This window comes from Oryza sativa, chromosome 11, assembly GCF_034140825.1.
Source record: "Oryza sativa Japonica Group chromosome 11, ASM3414082v1".
Lineage (NCBI taxonomy): Eukaryota > Viridiplantae > Streptophyta > Magnoliopsida > Poales > Poaceae > Oryza > Oryza sativa.
The window spans coordinates 22,061,147-22,082,355 of record NC_089045.1 but is presented as its reverse complement, the minus strand read 5'-3'; the positions used below and the strand labels follow the sequence as shown (position 1 = coordinate 22,082,355).

At 42.9% G+C, this 21,209-nt stretch overlaps 4 protein-coding genes and 1 long non-coding RNA gene across 5 annotated transcripts; 2 read left to right on the top strand and 3 right to left on the bottom strand.

The window, feature by feature from the left end:
* Window positions 1-1,752: 1,752 nt before the first annotated feature.
* Window positions 1,753-5,111, top strand: LOC4350695 (uncharacterized). Its single transcript, XM_015760056.3, has 7 exons — window positions 1,753-2,298; window positions 2,859-3,002; window positions 3,331-3,403; window positions 3,524-3,629; window positions 3,724-3,820; window positions 4,517-4,612; window positions 4,695-5,111. Exons 1-7 carry the CDS (start codon window positions 1,804-1,806, stop codon window positions 4,839-4,841), a joined length of 1,158 nt encoding a protein of 385 aa, XP_015615542.1. The 5' UTR covers window positions 1,753-1,803; the 3' UTR covers window positions 4,842-5,111.
* Window positions 5,112-6,149: 1,038 nt separating this feature from the next.
* On the top strand, window positions 6,150-8,270 carry LOC4350694 (uncharacterized). The gene is made up of 7 exons (XM_015761975.3): window positions 6,150-6,559; window positions 6,682-6,718; window positions 6,992-7,065; window positions 7,184-7,277; window positions 7,398-7,480; window positions 7,627-7,827; window positions 7,933-8,270. Exons 1-6 carry the CDS (start codon window positions 6,488-6,490, stop codon window positions 7,795-7,797), a joined length of 531 nt encoding a protein of 176 aa, XP_015617461.2. The 5' UTR covers window positions 6,150-6,487; the 3' UTR covers window positions 7,798-7,827; window positions 7,933-8,270.
* Window positions 8,076-8,670, bottom strand: LOC136353982 (uncharacterized). The gene is made up of 2 exons (XR_010737611.1): window positions 8,552-8,670; window positions 8,076-8,294 (listed from the first exon to the last, which is right to left on the bottom strand). It is a non-coding gene; the product is annotated as an uncharacterized lncRNA (long non-coding RNA).
* Window positions 8,671-9,183: 513 nt separating this feature from the next.
* LOC4350693 (uncharacterized) lies at window positions 9,184-13,511 on the bottom strand. The gene is made up of 5 exons (XM_015761974.3): window positions 13,033-13,511; window positions 11,217-12,153; window positions 10,568-10,663; window positions 9,889-10,025; window positions 9,184-9,655 (listed from the first exon to the last, which is right to left on the bottom strand). Exons 1-5 carry the CDS (start codon window positions 13,236-13,238, stop codon window positions 9,487-9,489), a joined length of 1,545 nt encoding a protein of 514 aa, XP_015617460.1. The 5' UTR covers window positions 13,239-13,511; the 3' UTR covers window positions 9,184-9,486.
* A 1,992-nt stretch (window positions 13,512-15,503) lies between these two features.
* On the bottom strand, window positions 15,504-20,706 carry LOC4350692 (ABC transporter E family member 2). Its single transcript, XM_015762126.3, has 12 exons — window positions 20,430-20,706; window positions 19,906-19,991; window positions 19,714-19,811; window positions 19,476-19,593; window positions 19,254-19,343; window positions 18,469-18,773; window positions 18,186-18,381; window positions 17,926-18,108; window positions 17,561-17,830; window positions 16,392-16,637; window positions 16,013-16,147; window positions 15,504-15,910 (listed from the first exon to the last, which is right to left on the bottom strand). The coding sequence occupies exons 1-11, from the start codon at window positions 20,530-20,532 to the stop codon at window positions 16,028-16,030; spliced, it is 1,815 nt and encodes a 604-aa protein (XP_015617612.1). The 5' UTR covers window positions 20,533-20,706; the 3' UTR covers window positions 15,504-15,910; window positions 16,013-16,027.
* Between the last annotated feature and the right edge of the window lie 503 nt (window positions 20,707-21,209).

Genomic DNA, 21,209 nt, shown 5'->3' with positions numbered 1-21,209 from the left:
AGACACTATAAGGCTCGGGAGGGAAGTGCATACGGCATGTTTTTTTTTTCTACCGCATGTATGTCGTTAATGATCGGATGGCCATCCATTCTCGATGCATTCATTCGATGGCCATTATTTTTAACACTACGTGGCCCAATGTGCTTTCGAGAAAGATTGTTTCTTTCATTACTTTAGATATAGAAAGTACGTACAATAAAGTTTTAAGGCAAAATTGTATTTATAGTAACAAAAGTTTTCGTTTTTGGCTTTATAGCATTGAAAGTTCATCATTCACTTTATTAGCATCTAAAATCTCTTTCCGTTGCCCTATCGAGCAATTCCGTCAATTTCATCATGTCAGGCGTCCTGCGGCGGTGGATCGAAAGTTCACTATTTAGTTTATTGGTCATCTTTTACCCTTTTTATGAGAAGATCAACAAGAGCTAGACAAAGAGCACAGATCAAAGTCCTCACCGACCAGGGCAGGCCACATCTGAATTGTCCCGGCCTAGGAATTGTAAGGGGACGGCCACTGGGCCTGGTGCTGGGCCGGAACAGCGGCCTGCTTCATGGGGGAGGTGGTGGGCCGGCCTTGGTTGTTTGCGTAGGTGGTGTTGCCCTAGCCACCTCCGTTGTTTCCGCCGGAGCCATCGGAGTTGCTGTGGCCACAGCCGTGGTTTCGCGAGTTGTTTTTGCCGGAGACGGAGCCGTTGGTCGAGTTCTGGGGAACGCCACCAGAACCGTTGTTGCTGCTAGCGGGACGAGAGGCGCCGCTGACGGTGTCTGCGACGAACACGGAAGCAGTTTCTGCCGGTTGAGAGCCCTTCATGATATCTTCAAGCGGGAGCTGAGAGCGTGCATCCATGAACGATGGGAATGGTTTCTACATGGACAAAAGTGAATGCATGTTGCCAAAACGGGGACTAAGCCCGGTGATTAGCTGGAGAACGAGTGCACCATCGGAGACGGGTTTGCCGAGGTCGCTAAGCGTGTCAGCCATGGACTTGAGGCAACGACAGTAGTCGGTGACGGAGAGCTCGCCTTGAGAGAAGTTGCGGAACTCGGCGTTGACATTGATGGTGCAACATTCTTGGTTGCCGAGGAATTGATGGGCGAGATCACACCAAACAGAGCGAGCCGTAGCCGTGGCCAACATGACTTCCTGAAGCAAGTCGGCGGAGATCGTGCCTTATAGCTAGCCGAGGACGACGCAGTCCATCTGTGCCCAATCCACGTGGTTGAGGTGAGAGTTGTCAGCGAGGACGTGATCCGTGAGCGCGTACTTGCCGAAGACGACGAGGAAGAGACCGCACCAGCCCTTTGACGTTGAGGACAATGACAGCTTGAGCGTGGAGGGCAACAGCTTCATCATCGAATTAGGGTGTGATGTGCACTAGGGTTCCCGATCTTTCAAAAGGTTATGATAAACAACGATTTGGACGGAGTCGCGACACAAATCGATCCAGCTTCTTGAACGCGCACCACGTCTCCTCTGGTTATCACCTGTGCCGATTATATTACGATTATACTATAATTATATCTGTCAAATATTTAGGAGAAAATTTGTCGAAAAATATATAGGTGATACCGAAACTAAATACTACTTCCGATCAGAGCCATACCAATGCCACGACACGAAAAATTCCTGCATACGGAGTTCTACTATCCAAAGCTACGACGTACATCGACTTGGGCAGCGACACGTGTCGTTTCGTTTGCCCACGGAAAATAAAATCGAAAACAAAAGGACAGAAACAAGAAAACTACATCGATTTTTTAATTATTTTTTCCACGCACCTAAACGAATTAACGACGTAGCAGATGCTTCGCCGCGCGTGCACACGTGTCGTCGTCGGCGGCCGCCGGCGAGCCCCCATGGCCTCCTCCCTCCTCTCCTCCGCCGCCTCCGGCCTCCCTCCCAAGCCGCAGCCACCTTCCTCCACCCCTCCCTCCTCCGCCTCCGCGCGGCCGCGGGGCTTCCGTCGCTTCATGCTCGCCCGCGCCGCCGCGGGCCGCGACCCGGAGCCGCCGCCGCTGCCCGAGGGGACCGAGAAGAGGTCGCTCGCGGTGAGGACGGGGGAGGTGTTCCTGGGGCTGGCGGCGCTGCTGGTGCGCGCGGGGAGGGGCGGGGGGGCGGCGGTGGAGGAGGTGGAGGCGAAGGACGGGGTGGTGTGGGAGCAGCGGCCCGAGGACGTGGAGGCGGAGCGGCGGCGGCGGGAGCTGACCGGCCCCGGGTTCAGCTTCTCCGCCGCCGGGCTGCTCTTCCCCTACCACATCGGCGTCGCGCAGTGCCTCATCGACAGGGGCTACCTCACGGTGCGCGTCCACCCCCCATCTCTCTTACCTCTTCTACGCGAACGCGTACTTGATTTTTGCAGTAGGAGACAGGAGCTTCTGCTCAGATGAATTGTGAGATCCGTGTGCCTACGATAGTGGAGATTGTTTCTCTCTCGAGATGAAATTGTGGCCAACAACAATCCAATTTACGTTTGTCTGCTTAGCTATTGGGGCTTGTTTCTTTGAGATGAAATTATGGCTAACAACAATCCAATTCACATTGGTCTCTTTAGCCAATGAGCGGGTTACTTTCGAGATGAAATTGTGGCTAACAACAGTCGAATTTCCGTGTTGGTCTCTTTAGCTTAGTAGGAGTAGTAGGAGTAGCTTGTTGGTGCCATGGCTGGCTAGAGCTCTCAATTTTTATGCTACTGTACTGTCTAGGTGGTAACATTGCCTGCTATTTTTATGCATGGAAATTCTGCATTCCTATGCTTGTGATTTTAGGACTTACGTGTGATACATTTTGTATGTATGCTGCTGCTTTTTTTTTTAGCAAGTTTTCTTATAGTGGTTTCTTTATCTGGGACTTACATTAGGAAAGAACTCCGTTAGCTGGTTCATCAGCTGGTGCCATAATCTGTGCAGTGATTGCATCTGGGAACACGATGCGAGATGCTTTGCAAGTGACCAAGGATCTAGCTGATAACTGTCGGAGCAATGGGACAGCCTTTCGCCTTGGGGTAAGTTTTCTGTTTCCATTTATTGTTTACTTTTAATTATACTTGCGGCCAACATGTGAGTTTGCTTCCTGTGTAAATTATACCCAACTATATGTGTGATAGATCATTGGTTTATTTATGACCAATTTGCCAACTATGTTTCAACTTTGCAATACCTTGGTGTTTAGACTGTAATAATTCGAGAAAACTGTGATGAGTAACCTGGTGTATCCTTTAAAAAATACGCTGAAGGCGACAGACATATATGGCACTCAAGTCACTAAATAGTTCATGTGCTGGCTGATTGAATGATATGTTTTTAACCTTGTAATCTTGTGCACTTGAGCAGGCTGTACTCAAGGATGTTCTAGACAGGTTTCTCCCAGATGATGTGCACATTAGGTGCAACGGAAGGATCCGTGGTAAGCTTCATACTGTTCAACCATTGCTTATTCATATTTGCTGTGTGTATTTTCTGCTACATTATTTTCTGACAAGTAACTGGATTTAATAATTAAGAACACTTAACTTCTTCTCATCAGTTGCTATTACTCAGCTGTCCTGGAGGCCTAGGGGCTTACTGGTTGACCAATTTGACTCAAAAGATGATGTAATCAGTGCAGTTATTACATCCTCTTTTATTCCTGGGTAAGATTCATGTTAACTTTTCCTCACTCGTACTGTATGTATCTTCTATATTTTGTGTTCTAAGTTTAAGAATAATTGGGTGTGCTTGTTTCAGATATTTAGCTCCCAGGCCTGCAACTTTCTTCCGGAACAGGCTGTGCATTGATGGGGGCCTTACGTTGTTTATGCCACCAACTTCTGCTTCCGAAACAGTATGTCATAACTTCTTTTGGTTCTGCAAAATTATTCTGATCACTAGAACTATTGAGTTTTCTGCACATGTATGAAAAGCATTTCCCCCACTGATTGTTGATTTTACAATTGAAAACCGTATGACATGTCTGTCTTGGTTAGACTATGATTTTGAACAATGCAACATAGGGACACCTCAGACATGTTTTGTTCTGTAGTAGGTGCAAGCACTGTGATGTGTTCATGTACTAAAATGATCATAAGCTGAGTACATAATAATGTGTTTTTCTTCTCAAATTTAATACATTTTCTGTTGCTCTCTTTATACTTTACAGTGAAGATAACTGTATAACCTGAATTTGGGGTATCTTCTTTCTTTTCCTTTTCCATAACTGAGCAATCTGTTTTAAAAAACTGTACTGAAATTTGAATGTGCAATTCTGAAACCGCTTCTTCTGAATGGGCGTGTGCAAGTTGGCCTGTCTCATGCAGGATGCATCACACTTGTGAGTTGAGGGCTTCTCTGTCTCCAAAAATATTCTACTCTGAGTTTTTTTTTTACCGGAAACAGTGAGGGAGGCCCCCCACGATATCCATTAGCAGAACCAGTTGCGTTGTACTACTTTGTGTACACATCTTTGATGCATACAACAGGACAATGTGCCATGCTGCCTGTTTTGCAATGCTTATTCTTGACACTATGCCTACAATTGCAGGTTCGAATTTGTGCTTTCCCAGCCAGTCGACTAGGATTGCAAGGGATTGGTATTAGTCCAGACTGCAATCCGGAGAACAGAGCTAGCCCCCGACAGGTCAGTCACTTTCGAAATGCACAATTTTTACCACTCACCTTGATTCACTTTGACACTGTCTCAATTCTCAAATCAATTACAGCTGTTTAACTGGGCTCTGGAACCCGCCGAAGACGAGGTTCTAGACAAATTATATGAGCTTGGGTATCTGGATGCAGCTGTATGGGCTGACCAGAATCAAGTTGAGTTGATTGTGAAGAATGAACAGCCACTCCGCGTCACAGATTGAGAAGACACCAACAAGAAGACCCTGAGTTCTTGAACCTAACAGTATTTGGTTTGCTCAAAAGCTAACATCTGAATCTGTTTGCCCCAGCTGTGCTCAGAAGTCTCTCACGTACAACTGCATCAGCTGTATTTCTTTTCCCAAATTTTGCCAGCTCTAGGTTACCAGTTCAATACTACAATGGTTTGTAAAGTGTGACTGCTGCAACCACACGAGAGCTTTACTATGCTACTCGTTGCCTTGATTTTGCAGTAAATATTGTTTTGTCCTCCATTGCAAGGAAGAGTAGATTTTGTAAGAAGTTAGTAAAAAAAAAGGAAGAGCAAAATCCATTACAAGATGCACTGATACTTCAACGTTGGAAAGATCAGAGTTGCTAAGCTGCTAGGGCTCCTTTGGAACGCAGAAATTGAAAAAAACACATAAATAGTAAAAACGCAGAAATAGAAAGTCGGGAATTGAAAACACATGATGTTATGGATTAGGATTCATAGGGGGGTAAACACCGCCGGGAGGATAGCCGGGCGGCGACGGCTGCTAGGGATGAGAAGGGGACTTAGGTTGGGAGAGACTAATCTTGATTCATTGCTTGACTAGAATAACGATACAAACCATCCTTATATAGATGGAGGGAGGATCCAATCTAATCCTATCCAACCGACTCTATCCTTATCCCTAGGGCCTCGACCCCTCGGCCCACTACCTATGACACATGAATATATCTAACGGTTGTTTAGATACTTCACAGGGAATTCGAAGGAAATTTAGATACTTCATAAGAAATTCATGGGGAATTTAGATACTCGTATTATTAAGATAGAGTTGAGAAGAGAGATGAAGAGACACGGTGAATTGGACTTTTCAAAGGAAATCAAAACCAAGAGGTTTGAGCTCCTGTTTGAAATCCTAAAAAAGTTAAAAGGTGGAGGAAAGAAAGGATTCCAATAAAAATTTTGTAGCCAGATCTTTCAACCAAAGAGCTTCATTGGAAAAATATAAAATAATTCCATAGTTACATCGAAAATTACTATGCATATGACCCAACTATCCGACTCACGTATAACTGAATTTGATCAATGGTGGTAAACAGCTGCAATACATATGAACATGCTCTTCTCTTATATTGATCTATGGTATGGTTGTATATATCTAACCGTATATGAGCTGTACAGTACGTATATAGCAGTATAAACCCTATAAATTTCCCATGAAAATCCTTCGTTCCAAAAAAGAGCCCGAAACTGTGTTTCAATGCATGACGTGTCCCCATCCGAAACCGTTAGATCGATGTCGTACGGCCCGGATTGAGCTGTTCCCCGCTCTCCCCTCTCTCTCTCCTCCACGAAACACGGCGGCGGCAAATCCCCCCTCCGGCGAGACCCCTCTCGACGAAACACGGCGGCGGCGGCATCACTCCGGCGAGAGGTGCCCCCTCGCTTCCGCTGGGCGAGCCGAGGCTCTCCGTGCGTGGGGAGCTCGTCGAGACCACCGCCCCCAATTCCCGCGGGCATCGGCTCCGCCACCACCACCAGCAGCGTTTCTCCCCCCCAACCACGGCGGCGCGGTGAGCAGATCGGGAATCTCTCTCTCTCTCTCTCTCTCTCTCTCTCTCTCTCTCTCTCTCTCTCTGCCGGGTCGGAGGGGGATCGATGTTCACGAACGCGCAGCGGCAGGTCGAGCGGACCGGACGCCACGGCACCCCGAGAGACCAGCACCTCCAGGTTGGCTCACTTTTGCTTTGCTTTTTGGCTCATGGAAAAGATTCGACTGGTTTATCCTGCAAAATCCTCGCGCTGATCAGCTGATTTTTTTTTCTCCGTTTGATTTGCGTCCGCCTCGTCAGGATCTCGTCACCCAGTTCCAGGAGGCCACGGATGAAGGTCAGCTAGTTCCATTTCTCGTCTTGCAAACCCAATTCATGATGAGATGACCGTCCGTCGTTAGGTTGTCCATAGCAGCCGAATTGTTTCTGCATTTTTCTCCTATTGATAAAAGCCAGCATAAGCTAGTTCATTTTTTAAAAATGAAAATATAATTCGGGATTATACTGTCGAGTAGAATAAGTTCATCGGTTCATGGACGCCAGAGTTTACATGGCATTGGATGCTTATTAAACATTGTTCATTGATTCTATTTTATTTTTGTTATCGCAGAGTCCAAGGAGAGAATTGTTGCAAATTTGGCGAATTTCGCATATGATCCTTATAACTACACCTTTATGCGCCAGGTTGTTATCTCGCACACTTGTTCTTTAGGAACAGTTTGTGCAGATTTCATGTGCTATAAGGATTGACTTGAATTAGCGATCATGTTCAGTAACTTGTCTATCTGTTTTGCTTTCTCAGCTAAATATCCTAGAATTGTTCTTGGACTGCATTACGGAGCCAAACGAAAGGCTTATCGAATTTGGCATCGGTGGAATCTGTAACTCTTGTGCCGGTGAGCAATGCAATACTTCAAGCTCCCAATTTTCCCTTTTAATGTTCCCACTTTTTAATTGTGTTTCCAGCAAACATAGATTTTTTTTAAAATCTTATTGGTCTATTTGTATACATGCAGATCCAGCAAATGCTTCAGTCATTACTCATTGCGGTGGAATTCCGTTGGTCATACAATGCTTATCTAGCCCAGTGAAGAATACGGTTAGTATTTCTGAAACCATAACTTCAACACTATCCAATTACTGAAATGAATGTTTTGTTCTTTTGAAAAAATAGATTTTCTTATTGATTCCTCACTTTTCTGTAGTTTCTCCTATACGAATAATTCCATTCCAATGATTTCACAGGTGAACTATGCACTTGGGGCTTTATATTATCTGTGTAACCCTTCGACAAAGAAAGATATTCTGAAACCAGAAGTACTTAAGGCAGTAAGAGAGTATGCCGTGGCTGGAGATGCTAATACCAGCTTCAGAAATCTGGCAAACGCTTTCCTAGACAAGCATGTCAACTCATGACCTCTAGACTCTAGTTCAGAATTGCAGAAGGTAAGGCTTGTAGATGCCTAGTTGTGTTGTTCAAACCGCTTACAGTGTTCTCATTTTGAACCCAAGTTAGAAGGGGAGCTCACCTGATTTCATTTGTGTAAATAGGGAGGAGTTTATGAAAGCATGTCATAACTCACAACATAGAACAAACCGTTCTACAGAGGGAGGAAGAATCAGACAAAGCCTTTACTCTGTAAGAATCCAGAGTTTGTCATGCCATCCTTGTACTCTTTCGTTCTTGATGAGAAAATTGCTTGGCTGAAGTGAAGAATCTTGTGCCTAGATCAAGAACGGTGTCACAGCCATCAATTCTCGAGTTAACCAGTGACTTGTAATCATCTTTCCTTGGCCTTGTACTTCTTTGACGCATGTTTGTGCAATTGTCAGTCATGCCGCGGCTTGACCAGCAAGGGTTTTATATGCTCAGCCTGCATCTTTGGCTCTTTGCCTGTTTGCCATGATGCCATCTGCCGTTGGAATGTTTAACGTCAGCTGTCAAGGACTCAAGGCTGCACGCACAGCTTCAGCTAGAGAGTACAACAGTGTTTTATTATGATAAAGGGCTTGTTCGGAGAGCTTAAGATTCCGAGAAATAACTGGTTGGTAGCTACATTTTGAGGATACGGTAGAAGCTAGATTTTCTAGCTTCTGGTTTCTAGTTTATTTTCTGAATTTATAACTACAATTTCTTAAAATCTGAAAAAAAATGGATTGTTTCTCTTACCTGAGTGACTCAAACAAGCTTGTCCCAGGTGCAGCTTTTGGGTGCTAGAAGCTGTCCCAAACAGTCCATAGCTTCTGAGAATCTGTAGTTACATATTCTGAAAAATGAACTAAGAAGTCAGAAGCTGGAGAAGCTGAGTTTCAGAGCTTTTCTAGATTTTCAGAAGCTGGCTACCAAACAGCTGCTTCTCAGAATCTAAAGCTCCCCCAAACAGGCCCTCAAGGTCCTCTGCAGTGCAGTACTCTTCACTAACATGTGGGCCTAAGGATATGTAGGATCCACATGTCAGTGAGCAATACTGCCTGCAGAGGATCTGGATTGCCTTTACCTATCTCATGTATACAATCCAGCTATCAAAAAATCTTCTCACGACAACGAACAGTGTTTTATTACGATTTTATCTATCCCGTGCATAGAATCCGCTATTGAAAAATCTTCTCACGAGAATCTGCTGATGCTTTAACAATAGAAAGATTGAACTGTTATGGCTTAAATACCTTGATGCCAGGTCTTGGAACCAAAAGCATTGAAGTAATTGGATGGTTAGTGCTAGTGCAGGAGAACTGGAGTTTTGGATTAAAAACTTTGGCTATTTTTCATCTGCAACTTCCAGTCAATTAGGCAAACAGATCTGTCAAACACTGCGTTCACCAGTTTCATACATGATACCATGATACATCAGGCAATGCACAACCGGTAACAAAAACAGATATGTACACTGTTGTGAATGTGTAGTCATTTAAATAATGTGCACCATCCTGGCCTATGTGAAACTCCACATGGAACACCACGAACATACTATCCTCGCAGGAATGGATAAAATGGTGCGCTTCTACATGACCTGTGTAACTGAGAAGGTACAAAAGAGAAGATCAAATCACCACCAAAAAGAAGAAGAAAGCTCAGGAACCTTGGAGCATTCTTGCTCCAGCAGGTCACTCTCTTTTGTCCTCCTCAGCCTCGTCTTCCAAGCTGAAAGCACTACTGACACCACCACTTCTGTCCTTGTCAACCTTTACCATCCCTACATCACCGTCGGTCCCCTTCGTCAGAGATTGAGATTCTTCATCATCGTCGTCGGCAGCTTCGCCTGAATATGCGTATCTGGACAAGGTTTGACATGTCAATTTTAGAGCGCTTTCAAAGATAACCTTCTTGTGCCGTATAAAAACACATTACTACTTTCTAGTGATGGCAGGCAGCCAGGCGAGCTATCGGCATTTTGAGTAGATAAGCTGGTTATTACAAGTAGCAACACAGATACTTTCAAGTCATTTCAAGCTACACTACTACTTTCACTATGGCATTTCCAGTCATTGAAGAGGCAAAGATTTAACCTTTGTGAGCTCTGGGATGGCGCCCATAGATAACAAATCACAAGAAGCAAAACAAATGCAAGAACGTCCCAGAATGCAGTTATGATCCATGCGCTCTGCCACCTCTCACTAAAGGGATCTGTCGCTTTGAAATAGACCTGCAAAATGAAGCCATTGTTGAGCAGAGCAGGTTATTTATCACAGCTATAATGCTATAAAACAGATGATTCCCTGAAAAAAAATCTGCAGATGAATGAAACCATCTCTCATATCAGCATGAAGAAAATTGCAGAACATGAAGTGAGTAATGTCTTCCATGATTCTTTTTCACACTCATGCAGAGAAGAAGTTTATGATCAGGCTTAGAACCCAAGTATTATGAAAAAAAATGAATCATCCAAATTTTCCATGGGTGCTTTATCAGGACATCATAAAAATAGTGAAGCACTAAAGTGCAAAGAAGACATTCTGATAGAGGTGTCCTCTAAAAATAGCAGATAAATTTTGATTATAAAGAAGACTTTGTTGTTTTCAGAGGGCACAATTTTGGAATGCCATGTGATAATGACGTACTTGGATGTTCATAAAGCTTACAGGAACTTAAGAGACTAATACGCACCACATTACTGATTAACCAATCCAGGAACATAGGTCAGTGAGCCAATATGCACTATTGATTAACAAAGTCAAATTTGCATACCTCATAACCAATCCAGGCAACTGAAGCTATTACAGATACCGCCAATGCATTAGTAAATTTTCTGTATATATCCAGCTTTACTGAGCTCCTCCTAGCCTGATGAGCAATAAAAAAAGGTGATGATTAAGAAGCAACACAATACATACTTCTATTTTGGCATGGTTCAACAGACTTGGTTATGAAATTATAAACACTGTTTAAAGCACTTGTCCTCTTTGTGAGCACACATAACACCATTAGAATTTTGATATTAACATCACTATCATAGGTTCTTCATACACTAGTAACTCCACCAGATCACAGTTAGTTACGCATCAGAAAAGAATTGCAAGCACTTATTTCCTCCACCACCAAAACATCAGATGTTATGACTTTATTGAAAAGAGAAAACATGGATAAAATGCTACTCCCTCCATCCCAGAATATAAGCATTTTTAGAGTTGGATACAGTTACTAAGAAAGTAGATAGAATTAAATAGGTTTGGGTTGTGATTGGATGAGAAGTGGAGGTAGGTGAGAAAATTGAATGGTGGAGGGTTGTGATTGGTTGAGAAGAGAATGTTGGTGTAGAAGTTGTTATATTTTGGGACGGAGGGAGTAATCATCATTATAAAAGCAGACAAGAAAAATTACATCAAATATAGCTTACCTGTAACTTCTCAAGTGTGCGGGAGAGAGAAGTGAAAATCCAAAGTATGAGGAAAGCATCCAAAAAGGCATCAGGAAGAACTAGGAAAAGCCTTGCTTTCCCAGAAATGTCATTAATTGTTCCAACGTTTTCTGCAATATCCAGCAATTCAGAAGCCAGGAAATATGTCAGCCCAAGGAGCAACACCTTAGAGGTCAGTCCTCCCAGGGTTGGGCGGACAACACCATATCCCATTGAGATAGAAAGGATCAATAGGCGAGAAATCGTTTTTCTGATGGCTCCAACAGTAACCACCCAAGTTGTGATTCCAATTGGCCGTACACCACTACTGTTGAAGTTTAAGTATTCAAAGTACCATAGTGTCATCTCAAAAAGGCCAAGTGCAATAATTAGTGTGATCCAATTCTGGATTGGCATGATGTCCCTCCAGAATCTTATATACTGACTCGACCAGACAACCATGACCAATAGATAAGCCAGTGACATAAAAACGTAAAATTTCATCAAAGGTGCCATCCGCCCTGGTAGGTAGCCGCCAGGATTCCTCCAGACTGTCTTCCCACTCATACTAAGGCCTCTCAGTTTTGGATCACAGGAAATGAAGAACAAGTTGTACATGCCTGTCTTGGTAATGCGAACTACCTCATCTTCTAACTTCACAGAAAGGTGACTACCACTGAAGTGTGTATCTAGCACATAAGGCCAATCAGGATCATCAGAGGATGGTCTCCTGATTACTTCCCCTTGTTTGCAGCCCTCTAGTTTAGCAAGGTCAGGGGTACAACATATGGACCTCTGTCCACCATAGGCAGATCCCCCAATGTTATCCCTGTCAGCTGCTTCAAATAAAATGGCCTGTACCAGACCTGTACTGTGTGCCATTTTTGCATGTGATTCAGCTGATTCCGGAGTTCTCCAGAAAGTAACATTCGTGAACCTGACAGTAAGAAAACCCAGCATCTGGTTAATACTAAATTATACAATTGTTATGAATGGAGCATAGTTCTTTCCATCGGTAAACTAACACATACAGATCCCAGAAAAGATTAAACCCATACATATTCCTACAAAAAATAAAGCCTGATGGACGCAATAAAACAGATAGAAACAGCTAGTAAGCACAAGGACAGCATCAACCAAATGATTTTCTGAGCCCACATATCAGCTTGTCAACATGCTCCGTAATTCACATTGGCAGTAGCTAACTAGCTATGTAATTCTCCTAATCCATGGCAAATGTTACTCAAAATGATAATAGTGGAACCTGCATCGGTTTAATACGGCGGTAGCACAGCCCTGCTTATCAGCACAAGAAGTTCAAAGCTGAACTAAAAGTCTATAAAACTAAAATGAACTGCAGTGAACAATATTGACACAAAACACTGCAAACAACTACATGGTGAGCACCGAGTTCAATGTGTGGGTCACAACTTGCAGATTTTATCATTTTCAATGTTAGGTGTATCTAAGCAACCCGAATTTTACTTCATCGGCAACACAATTATAAATTTGGTCATAAATCACAAACTGAGCACTAATGTCTTGCCAAAATGAAAAATCCCAAAAGTTAAATTGCCACTAATCAAGCAAGCACTCAGCAAAACCGTGCGCGCGGGCGGGATCCTCCAGCGGTGACGCCTCGCCCCCCATTTCCCATTCCCAGCGCCGGCGACGCCTAATCCCCAGGCGATTCAAGACCGAGCAGCCAGCAGCACATGCCTCTCACCCTTGGCAGCGGCTTCGAGAACCTACTACTATACTAGTTTCCAACCACCGAGACGCGGAGGTGTGGTGCGGGGGGGATGGGAAACTTTACTTGATGAAGGAGGAGGCGGGGGCGGCGAGGTCGGCCCCGTCGGCGACGACGCCCTCGCTGCCCCCGGAGAGGAGGAACGCGTTCCCCACCTCCCGGAACGGCTCCCTGTCGTAGGTGTGGATCGACGCCTCCACCGCCGCGCCGCTCACCAGCACCAGCACCACCACCAGCAGCGCGCCGAGGCGGCGGTCGCGGAGGAGATCCATGGCGGGTGGAGGAGGAGGCGGGAGATCTCGCGGCGTGTGGGGGGGATTGGGGGGGATGGCGGTGGGTGGAGGTGGTAGATCGGTCACTCGGTTTGTACCCAGCGGAGGGGAGGCGCAGTGCGGCTCACCGGCCGCGAGGTCGCGGAGGTGGGGGTGTGGGGCCCACGTGGCAGTGACCCGGTGGTGGTGGTGGTGACGCGGCAACCGAAGGGGAGACCGGGAGAGGGAGGAAGACGGGGAGGAGAGGGAGAGCAGTCGAGCAGACACGGACACACCGGTACTACTTGCAGGCAGCCGGTGGTTAAAATCTGTCCGTACCGTATTGAACAAGTGTGAAGTAGAGAGCGAAAGGAAGCTCATCTCAAGATATCTTTTGGTCTAATCAACTGGTTATAAAAATATATACGTTGAAAGAAAATTACTCGTACTAGTAATATCATGTTGTCCCAGCCACCTTGTTGTTTTAAAAGTGGAATACGTACGTACCCAACTTACATGACCATGAGAAGATTTTGGCCCGGTTTAGTTCCCACGCAAAAACTTTTAACCCTGTCACATCTAGGGGTGGATAGCGAGCCAGCTCAGCTCGGCTCGGTCTAGCTCGTTAGGATAACGAGCTGGCTCGGCTCAACTCGTTATCCTAACGAGCTAGAAACCCAGCTCGGCTCGGCTCGTTTGAAAGCTAGAGCTAGCTCATTAGATTCGCGAGCCAAACCAACAAGACACGCTCATGTGTTTGCTCTGGGATTCCACGCTTGCAACCTGAGGCACTTGCTCTTGCACCTCTCGTTCTTCCTCCATCGTAAACGCAGGTTTGTAGCTGGTAGAGGAGGAGCCGAGGAGGGGAAGTCCGGCGATGGCGGCGGCGGCCCTAGCGGCTAGCGACGGCGCACTGCGGATACGGAACATGCGAATAACGGAAGGGCCGAAGGGGATCGAGGAGACGAGGATTCGCGAGACAAAGAGAGATGCGGTGCGTGTGCCTAGGGTTTTGTTGTTCAGCTGTTGTCTTGGGCTTGGGCCTTGCCGCCGAGCCAAGTGAGCTAACAAGCCACAAGCTTCCTGTCCATCCTACTCACATCGAATGTTTCGACACATGCATGAGGTATTAAATATAGAAAAAAAAACTAATTACACATATTGCGTATAAATTGCGAGACGAATCTTTTAAGCCTAATTGCACCATGATTTGACAATACGGTACTACAGTAAACATTTACTAATGACGGATTAATTAGGCTTAATAAATTCATCTCGCAGTTTACAGGCGGAATCTATAATTTGTTTTGTTATTAGACTACGTTTAATACTTCAAATATGTGTCCATATATCCGATGTGACACGCCAAAACATTTCACCTCTGGAACAAGGCCTTTGTATTATGCACCGAGAGCATGTTCATTTTAAGTATATTAAAATATACGAGATTTTGGTTGGATAGAACATATTCCTATTACTATGGATTTAAAAGACTGTGATATATCGTATCCTACCATTTAAGTATATTAAAATAGACGTGATTTTGGTTGGATGAAACACATTCCTATCACTATGGATTTAAAATACTGTGATATGTCATATCCTACCAAAATCTCTTGTATTTTGGGACGGATAGAGTACCATTTTTAACCTTATCAAGTTTTGACATTATCAAATTTTAATATGTTAACAAACTAAATGTAACTTTATCATTTGCTACCATACCAAATATTGGTAATTCTAAAAGTTTCCTATCCAAAAAAACTTTTCCAATTTTTAGTAAGGGGTCAAACCAAATGCAACAAAAGCTCCCAAATTTTATTAATACCAAAATTAATTTGGTAATATCAATTTTGGTAAGGTTAATTTTGACAAGAAATTAAATGAGCAATAACTTTTATGGTGTTTGATGGAGCTATCGTTTTCTACTTGGAAGAATGGTCACAAACAAAATTTAAATTCCAAAACTTAATTTTAGCGTTAATTTTGAGGTTTCTTATCATAGTTTGTTTTCTAATATTGGCTTCTTGCAAATAATAGATTTATTAAGTTTCACTTACATTGCAACCTTAAATTTTCCACGACTGTAAGTTGTGGAGAAACAAACAACATGAATCTGCATGTAACGCAACTCAATCATTCTCGTTGACACAACAAAACTAAACACAAGCAAATGAATCTGGCATCCGATCAAAACAAAGAAAAACCTCGGTTTTGTCTACTACAGATTTTTAAAAATCTGAATAAAAAAAAAGACAAACTACGTTATTATCTCGATAAAGTGAATTAACAGTAATAACTCAGAGAACTTTGATAACATTGGTAACATGAGTAACAGCTCAAAAACTTTATGCCTATAAAACCAACGATTTAAGGGTGCCAGTTGGTAAATCCACGATACAATAATGCAAAAATACACAAAAATTCACAATCTTCCGATCCTGACAAAGTTGCTCAGTTTAACAGTAACATCTCTCTTTCCCATCATCATATATATCAAACCAGCAAAAGAACTCAAGTGTCAGCATCACATGCTCAGCCTTATAACTGATGATGATACCACTTCACTCCTGCAGCCAAGTTATTTAGCATGCTTCAAGCTGTGGTAGCTTCAAAGTAACCTTCTGAACAAGTAATGCGTAGGACATCGAAGGCCTGGGCAAATTATGGGCGGGAAGCTCCACAAGAAGATTCTGCACAGCAAGGCAAAAGAAAAACGAAATTACTTAATAAGTGAAAATAAGAATTAAAAAATGATATGAAACTACTCCAGCATAAATGAGAGCTGTAGGAACCTGTACGCCTTCAAATTAGTCATCAAGGTAGTAGTAGGATCCTGCAGACTTTTGTTCCCTGTCTTTTGTGGAGTCCAGTTTGTTTATTCTTGGCCTATAGTTGGTTGGGTCTCTTCTAAAAGTAATGTCAAGATGCTATCATGCACAAAAGGAAAAACAATAGAAAGCATTAGCATGTGAAAACATAAATGAAATACTCTGAAAAATAAACAGAAGTGGGACATCTTTCGACAACTAAAAACAGATATAGAATGTCAAACTCTACTGAAAAATTAATCTTTTGAGGAAGTTGCCTACAACTGAACCAAAGACAAGGATGCGAGATGGTATTACAACAAACTTGTGGATCTCTTCTCAATATTTAATATTCAGAACTTACCGATAAGAACTTATTCATCCCAGATACCAAAGACTGTGGTGCATTGGCAGTACAGTCGATAGAAGGCCGCCCCTCATAAACAATGACCTTGTCAGCTAAGTAGGTAGCCATGATGAAATCATGCTCCACAATAAATGCAGTTTTCTTTGCATGAAGGATGAATCTTTTGATAACCTTCGAAGCAACAATGCGCTGCTCCGAATCAAGATAGGCACTTGGTTCATCAATCAGATAGATATCTGCAGGCTGAACATATACCACATTGCAAGTATCAATAAGCTGACAATCAAGTCAATATTTATATAGGCAATACAGCATTTAGGTGCTTAGCCACATGAAAGTACTACGGATATGTTAGGTGGATCATCAATTGGATTGTTCATAGCCATTATTCAGAGGCTTCAAAAGTGCAAACAAAAGTAAATAATACAAGACATATTCTTTGATTGTTATTTTATGAGAAAAGCACACCGCGACTGAGATCTGTAGCACTACAAGTCTCCAAATTCAAGACCATTGTCTAATCAGTGTTACAAATTTCAGATTGATTTATCTCCCTCCTCTTATGATCTACCCCATGACAGTAGGCCCACAGGAAAAATAATTATTTCTTGAGTCATTCTATGCTTAAGTAAAACATACAACAATACAAATATCTAACTCCAATGTCATCTAGCAAAACAGATTGAGCCACACCAGGTCCACATCAAAGGATATAAATGGATAAAATGTGTTCTAAGCCAACTAAAACAGATTCCAAAATGGCATTTCTGAGAAGAGCAAGGAATAGAACTCATTGAAATCCATCAGTGACAGGTTTAGAAAGACCATGTGCATGTATCCGTAGTTTAATGCATTCTGAAATCCCACATAAAACAGGAAGAAATATCATACGAATTACGGTCTATGTATTGTTGTTCTTGATGCAAATATAATTTAAAAAACATTGCAGGAACATAAATGCAGACCTAGAAGATTTGGTCACAAAAGCCAAATGAGCATATAGTATGTGAAATATATATATATATATATATATATATATATATATATATATATATATATATATATATATATATATATATATATAACTAGACAGGTCATGAAGTCTTAAAACTTTTAAAAGGCACAAAAATGGTGTATTATATTTGTCAGAAGAAACATCTATTTACCTTTCCAAGGCAAAGGCATATTGCCACCCTTTGTAGCTCACCACCTGATAAATTGATAACTTCCTGGTCCATGAGTTGCTCTATTTGCAGTGGCTTCATGACATCAGACACAAACTGAGGATGAGTATATGAATCCCGTATTTTCTGATGAAGCAAGTGCCTCACAGAATGCTGGAATTTCGGGCTAATCTTCTGAGGCTTGTAGGACACATTAAATTCAGGAATTTCAATCTCAGTTCCTTCCACAGTGTCTGGCTTCAACAACCCAGCCTATCCATTCATAACAAATCAGAAAGATAACTGCAGATTTAGTTGATTGATTTTGAACTGAAGATTAGGGTAGTTACGGAGGAAGGGTGGCGTACCAGCATTCTGATGAATGTAGTTTTCCCTGTCCCATTCTCACCAAGCATCACAACAATCTGTGAATCAGTGAACTCACCCTCAACAACAGTGAGCTTGAAATTGCCCTGTGTTTTACTCATAGTAGGGTACTTATATCGCTGGTATGTCTCAATCTCCTCAGCACTTTCCTGAGTCTCCGCAATCTGAAAGGACAGAACATACATAAAAACAATGTTTCATCACATAGCCAAAAATCTAAATCTGAAAAGGCACAGGTTACCTTAAAAGTAAGAGATTCATCTCGAAACCGTAGATTTTCTGTTGGAACAAATCCGGCCAAGAAAATATTGATACCTTCTCGGACCGAAAACGGCAAAGTAACTACACCATAAGCACCTGGCTTCCCATACAAGCAGCAAATAAAGTCGGACAAGTAATCCAGGACACTCAAATCATGCTCCACAACAATCACATAGCTGAAAATACATAGGATAGAACTTGATATTGCATTCGTCAAAGTTTAAATTTACATAATCATAGTAATAACATAACGAATATGTTACCTGTTGGGTCTAAGCAAAGACCGAACGACTTGTGCAGCCTTAAGCCTCTGCTTAACATCAAGGTAACTTGATGGCTCATCAAACATGAAAATTTCCGCATTCTGCACAGCAACAACTGCTATCGCAAATCTCTGGAGCTCACCACCAGAAAGATCTCCTACATTTCGATCAATAACTTGGTTCAATTCAAGGTCGACACAAAGCTCAGCTTTCACGCCTCTCTCGTCTTTCTGGTCAAGTACTTGCCCAACATTTCCCTGGACAGCTTTTGGAATGTGATCCACATACTGAGGCTTGATGATTGCCTAGGAAAGAGAAATAGAGCATGTCAGCATGCATGTAAGTTAATAGAAGTATGAAGCAATCAATACTGATAATATCAAACATAGCGACAGTCTATTCCAATGCCAGAATATCTGTTTTTTGGCTACTAAGGGTTTTTTGACATGTAATAAATCAAAGCAATATTTAATACCTGAGATTCGGACAATATTTGAGTGCATAATTTAATGCAGGTTGCATAAGTGGAAGATCAATAGTATCTTGCTGACGCTATGTGTTGTTACTGTTTGCATGCATACAAAAGTTTACCAGAAAAATGTATGATGCTATAGAACCAAAAATAAGACTGAAACAAATACCTCACTGATGCTATTGTACTCAGAGCCCACACATAGTGATGGTAAACGACAAATTAAGATATTTATTACTGTCGCAGAGTACATGCTAAAAAAGCCTAAAAGAAGGACAAACACAATGGATAAAAAGAAGTGGCAATGCAATACCTTAAGGTTATCCTCCAATATGCGTGTAAAATAGTTTTGGAGTTCAGACCCACGGAAGTATGTCAGAATTTCCTGCCAGTCTGGTGGATTCTGCAACAAATATAGGTGGATTCCCATTACTTGTATCAGTATAAAAGGAAAGGAAGGAAGTCAACTTTCTATGAGAACACATAATTTAACAGTCAGCAACAGAGAAATTGGGCACGAGGTAAAAATATATACTTTAAATCGTCCCAAATTAGGCTTGAGCTTGCCAGCTAACACTTTGAGTGCTGTCGACTTTCCAATTCCATTTGTCCCAACAAGGCCTAAAACTTGACCAGGTCTTGGAACGGGCAACCTGCAAGTGCTAAATCAGTAACTATCCAAAGATATGGTTTCACCTAAATTACAGTAATACTTGGATTAAAAAAATGCAAAAGTTCATATCAACACAGCTCCTCAAATCAAACATCAATACCTGTGCAATTTGAAGGTGTTTGGACCATAGCGATGAGTAGTATCTTTTTCCAAATCCTTAGGAAGGTTGATAATCTCAATGGCATCAAACGGGCATTTCTGCAACAAAGATCATAGCGGAAGTGAGAAACATACATTACAGAACAAAGACATATCCTAGTTCCATGCGTATGTATAATAGCAGCAAACATACCTTAACGCAAATACCACAACCAATACACAGCTCTTCAGAAATGAACGCAAGCTTCGACGCCGGAGTTACTTCGATGCAAAGCTTCCCTGTAAAATCGCCATACCACATATACAATCTCAAAACAGGAAACTCATATCGCCAGCCTTAGCGCACGGCATATCAAGCGGCAAGATTATGAAACAACTAGGAACCGCAGCTTGCGTGCTCGTTTGGAAGCTGGAACTTTACATGATATCGCAGCACACACAAAATTAAACTAATACTAGCACTGTGTATGTATGAAGAATTCCAATCTAGTCTCTAAAACAAACAGCTGTGGCACAACCCCAGAAGCTGCAAAACTTACAGGGTACCACCCTAAACCTCAACCGCGCCCTATCTCCCCGGATCTGACCCCGCGCAAAAATGGCGAAGCCTCTCCCGGGGATCGATCTACGCCTCGATTGCGTCGGCACGGGGAGACCACTCGCCTCCTCGAGTTGCCCCACCGCGTGAGGGTGTGGAGGGGAAGGGGAAGGGATTACCGGTCTTGACGACGGGGCAGCTCTTCTTGCACTCCTGGCGGCACTTCTTGGGCTTGCACTTGTCCTCGCTGACGATCGCGATACGCGTCAGCCGCTCCGCCATCTCTCCTCCTCCTTTCCTTCTCCGGCGAGAAGCTTCTGGTGGGGGAAGGGGAAGGAAAGCCTAGCGGTGGCGGCGGTGGCGGCGGCGGCGGCGCTCCCCGATAGCTGCGGTGAGGAGGAGAGGAAGAGAAGGGAGGGAGGGGGTATCTCCTTTGGCTTTGGGAGTGTGGTGGACACGTGCGGCGCGGCGGAGGGGGATGGGGAAGGCCAAACCCTAGGCTCGGGTCGGTGTTTTCTCGGTCCGTCGCTCGAACCAGGTAACCCGTAACCTCCTGCCTCGGTCGGGTTCAACTCCTCTGTACTCCCGTGTACGACGCCGTTGACTTTATAACCACCGTTTAACCACTCGTCTTATTCAAAATTTTTATGTAAATATAAAAAATACTTATGTCATACTTAAAGAACATTTGATGATAAATCAAGTCACAAGAAAATAAATTATAATTACATAAATTTTTTGAATAAGACGAAAAGTCAAACGTTTGTCAAAAAGTCAACAGTGTCATTCATTAAAATATGGAGGAAGTATTCTTTTTGGTTCTTTTTCCCTTCTTGGAAACACCAAACATTTACAAGAACCTACCAAAAAAAGTTAATAACTACAATTAGTTTTAGCGTATATAAATACTAGTTTATTATAGCAATGCCCCACTATATTTTTTCTTTTTTTTTCAATTT

What these genes read in the sequence shown, in the direction of transcription:
- LOC4350693 (XM_015761974.3), bottom strand. Translation starts at nt 13,238, where the DNA reads ATGGATCTCCTCCGCGACCGCCGCCTCGGCGCGCTGCTGGTGGTGGTG. An exon ending in CCCGCCTCCTCCTTCATCAA is followed by an intron (nt 12,154 to 13,032) that starts GTAAAGTTTCCC and finishes TCTTACTGTCAG; the next exon opens with GTTCACGAATGTTACTTTCT. An exon ending in GCACACTTGAGAAGTTACAG is followed by an intron (nt 10,664 to 11,216) that starts GTAAGCTATATT and finishes ATTGCTCATCAG; the next exon opens with GCTAGGAGGAGCTCAGTAAA.
- LOC4350695 (XM_015760056.3), top strand. Translation starts at nt 1,804, where the DNA reads ATGCTTCGCCGCGCGTGCACACGTGTCGTCGTCGGCGGCCGCCGGCGA. An exon ending in CAACTTCTGCTTCCGAAACA is followed by an intron (nt 3,821 to 4,516) that starts GTATGTCATAAC and finishes CTACAATTGCAG; the next exon opens with GTTCGAATTTGTGCTTTCCC. An exon ending in ACAGAGCTAGCCCCCGACAG is followed by an intron (nt 4,613 to 4,694) that starts GTCAGTCACTTT and finishes AATCAATTACAG; the next exon opens with CTGTTTAACTGGGCTCTGGA.
- LOC4350692 (XM_015762126.3), bottom strand. Translation starts at nt 20,532, where the DNA reads ATGGCGGAGCGGCTGACGCGTATCGCGATCGTCAGCGAGGACAAGTGC. An exon ending in AACACCTTCAAATTGCACAG is followed by an intron (nt 19,594 to 19,713) that starts GTATTGATGTTT and finishes TAGCACTTGCAG; the next exon opens with GTTGCCCGTTCCAAGACCTG. An exon ending in TCTTTGCTTAGACCCAACAG is followed by an intron (nt 18,382 to 18,468) that starts GTAACATATTCG and finishes ATGTATTTTCAG; the next exon opens with CTATGTGATTGTTGTGGAGC.
- LOC4350694 (XM_015761975.3), top strand. Translation starts at nt 6,488, where the DNA reads ATGTTCACGAACGCGCAGCGGCAGGTCGAGCGGACCGGACGCCACGGC. An exon ending in AATCTGTAACTCTTGTGCCG is followed by an intron (nt 7,278 to 7,397) that starts GTGAGCAATGCA and finishes GTATACATGCAG; the next exon opens with ATCCAGCAAATGCTTCAGTC. An exon ending in CTAGCCCAGTGAAGAATACG is followed by an intron (nt 7,481 to 7,626) that starts GTTAGTATTTCT and finishes ATGATTTCACAG; the next exon opens with GTGAACTATGCACTTGGGGC.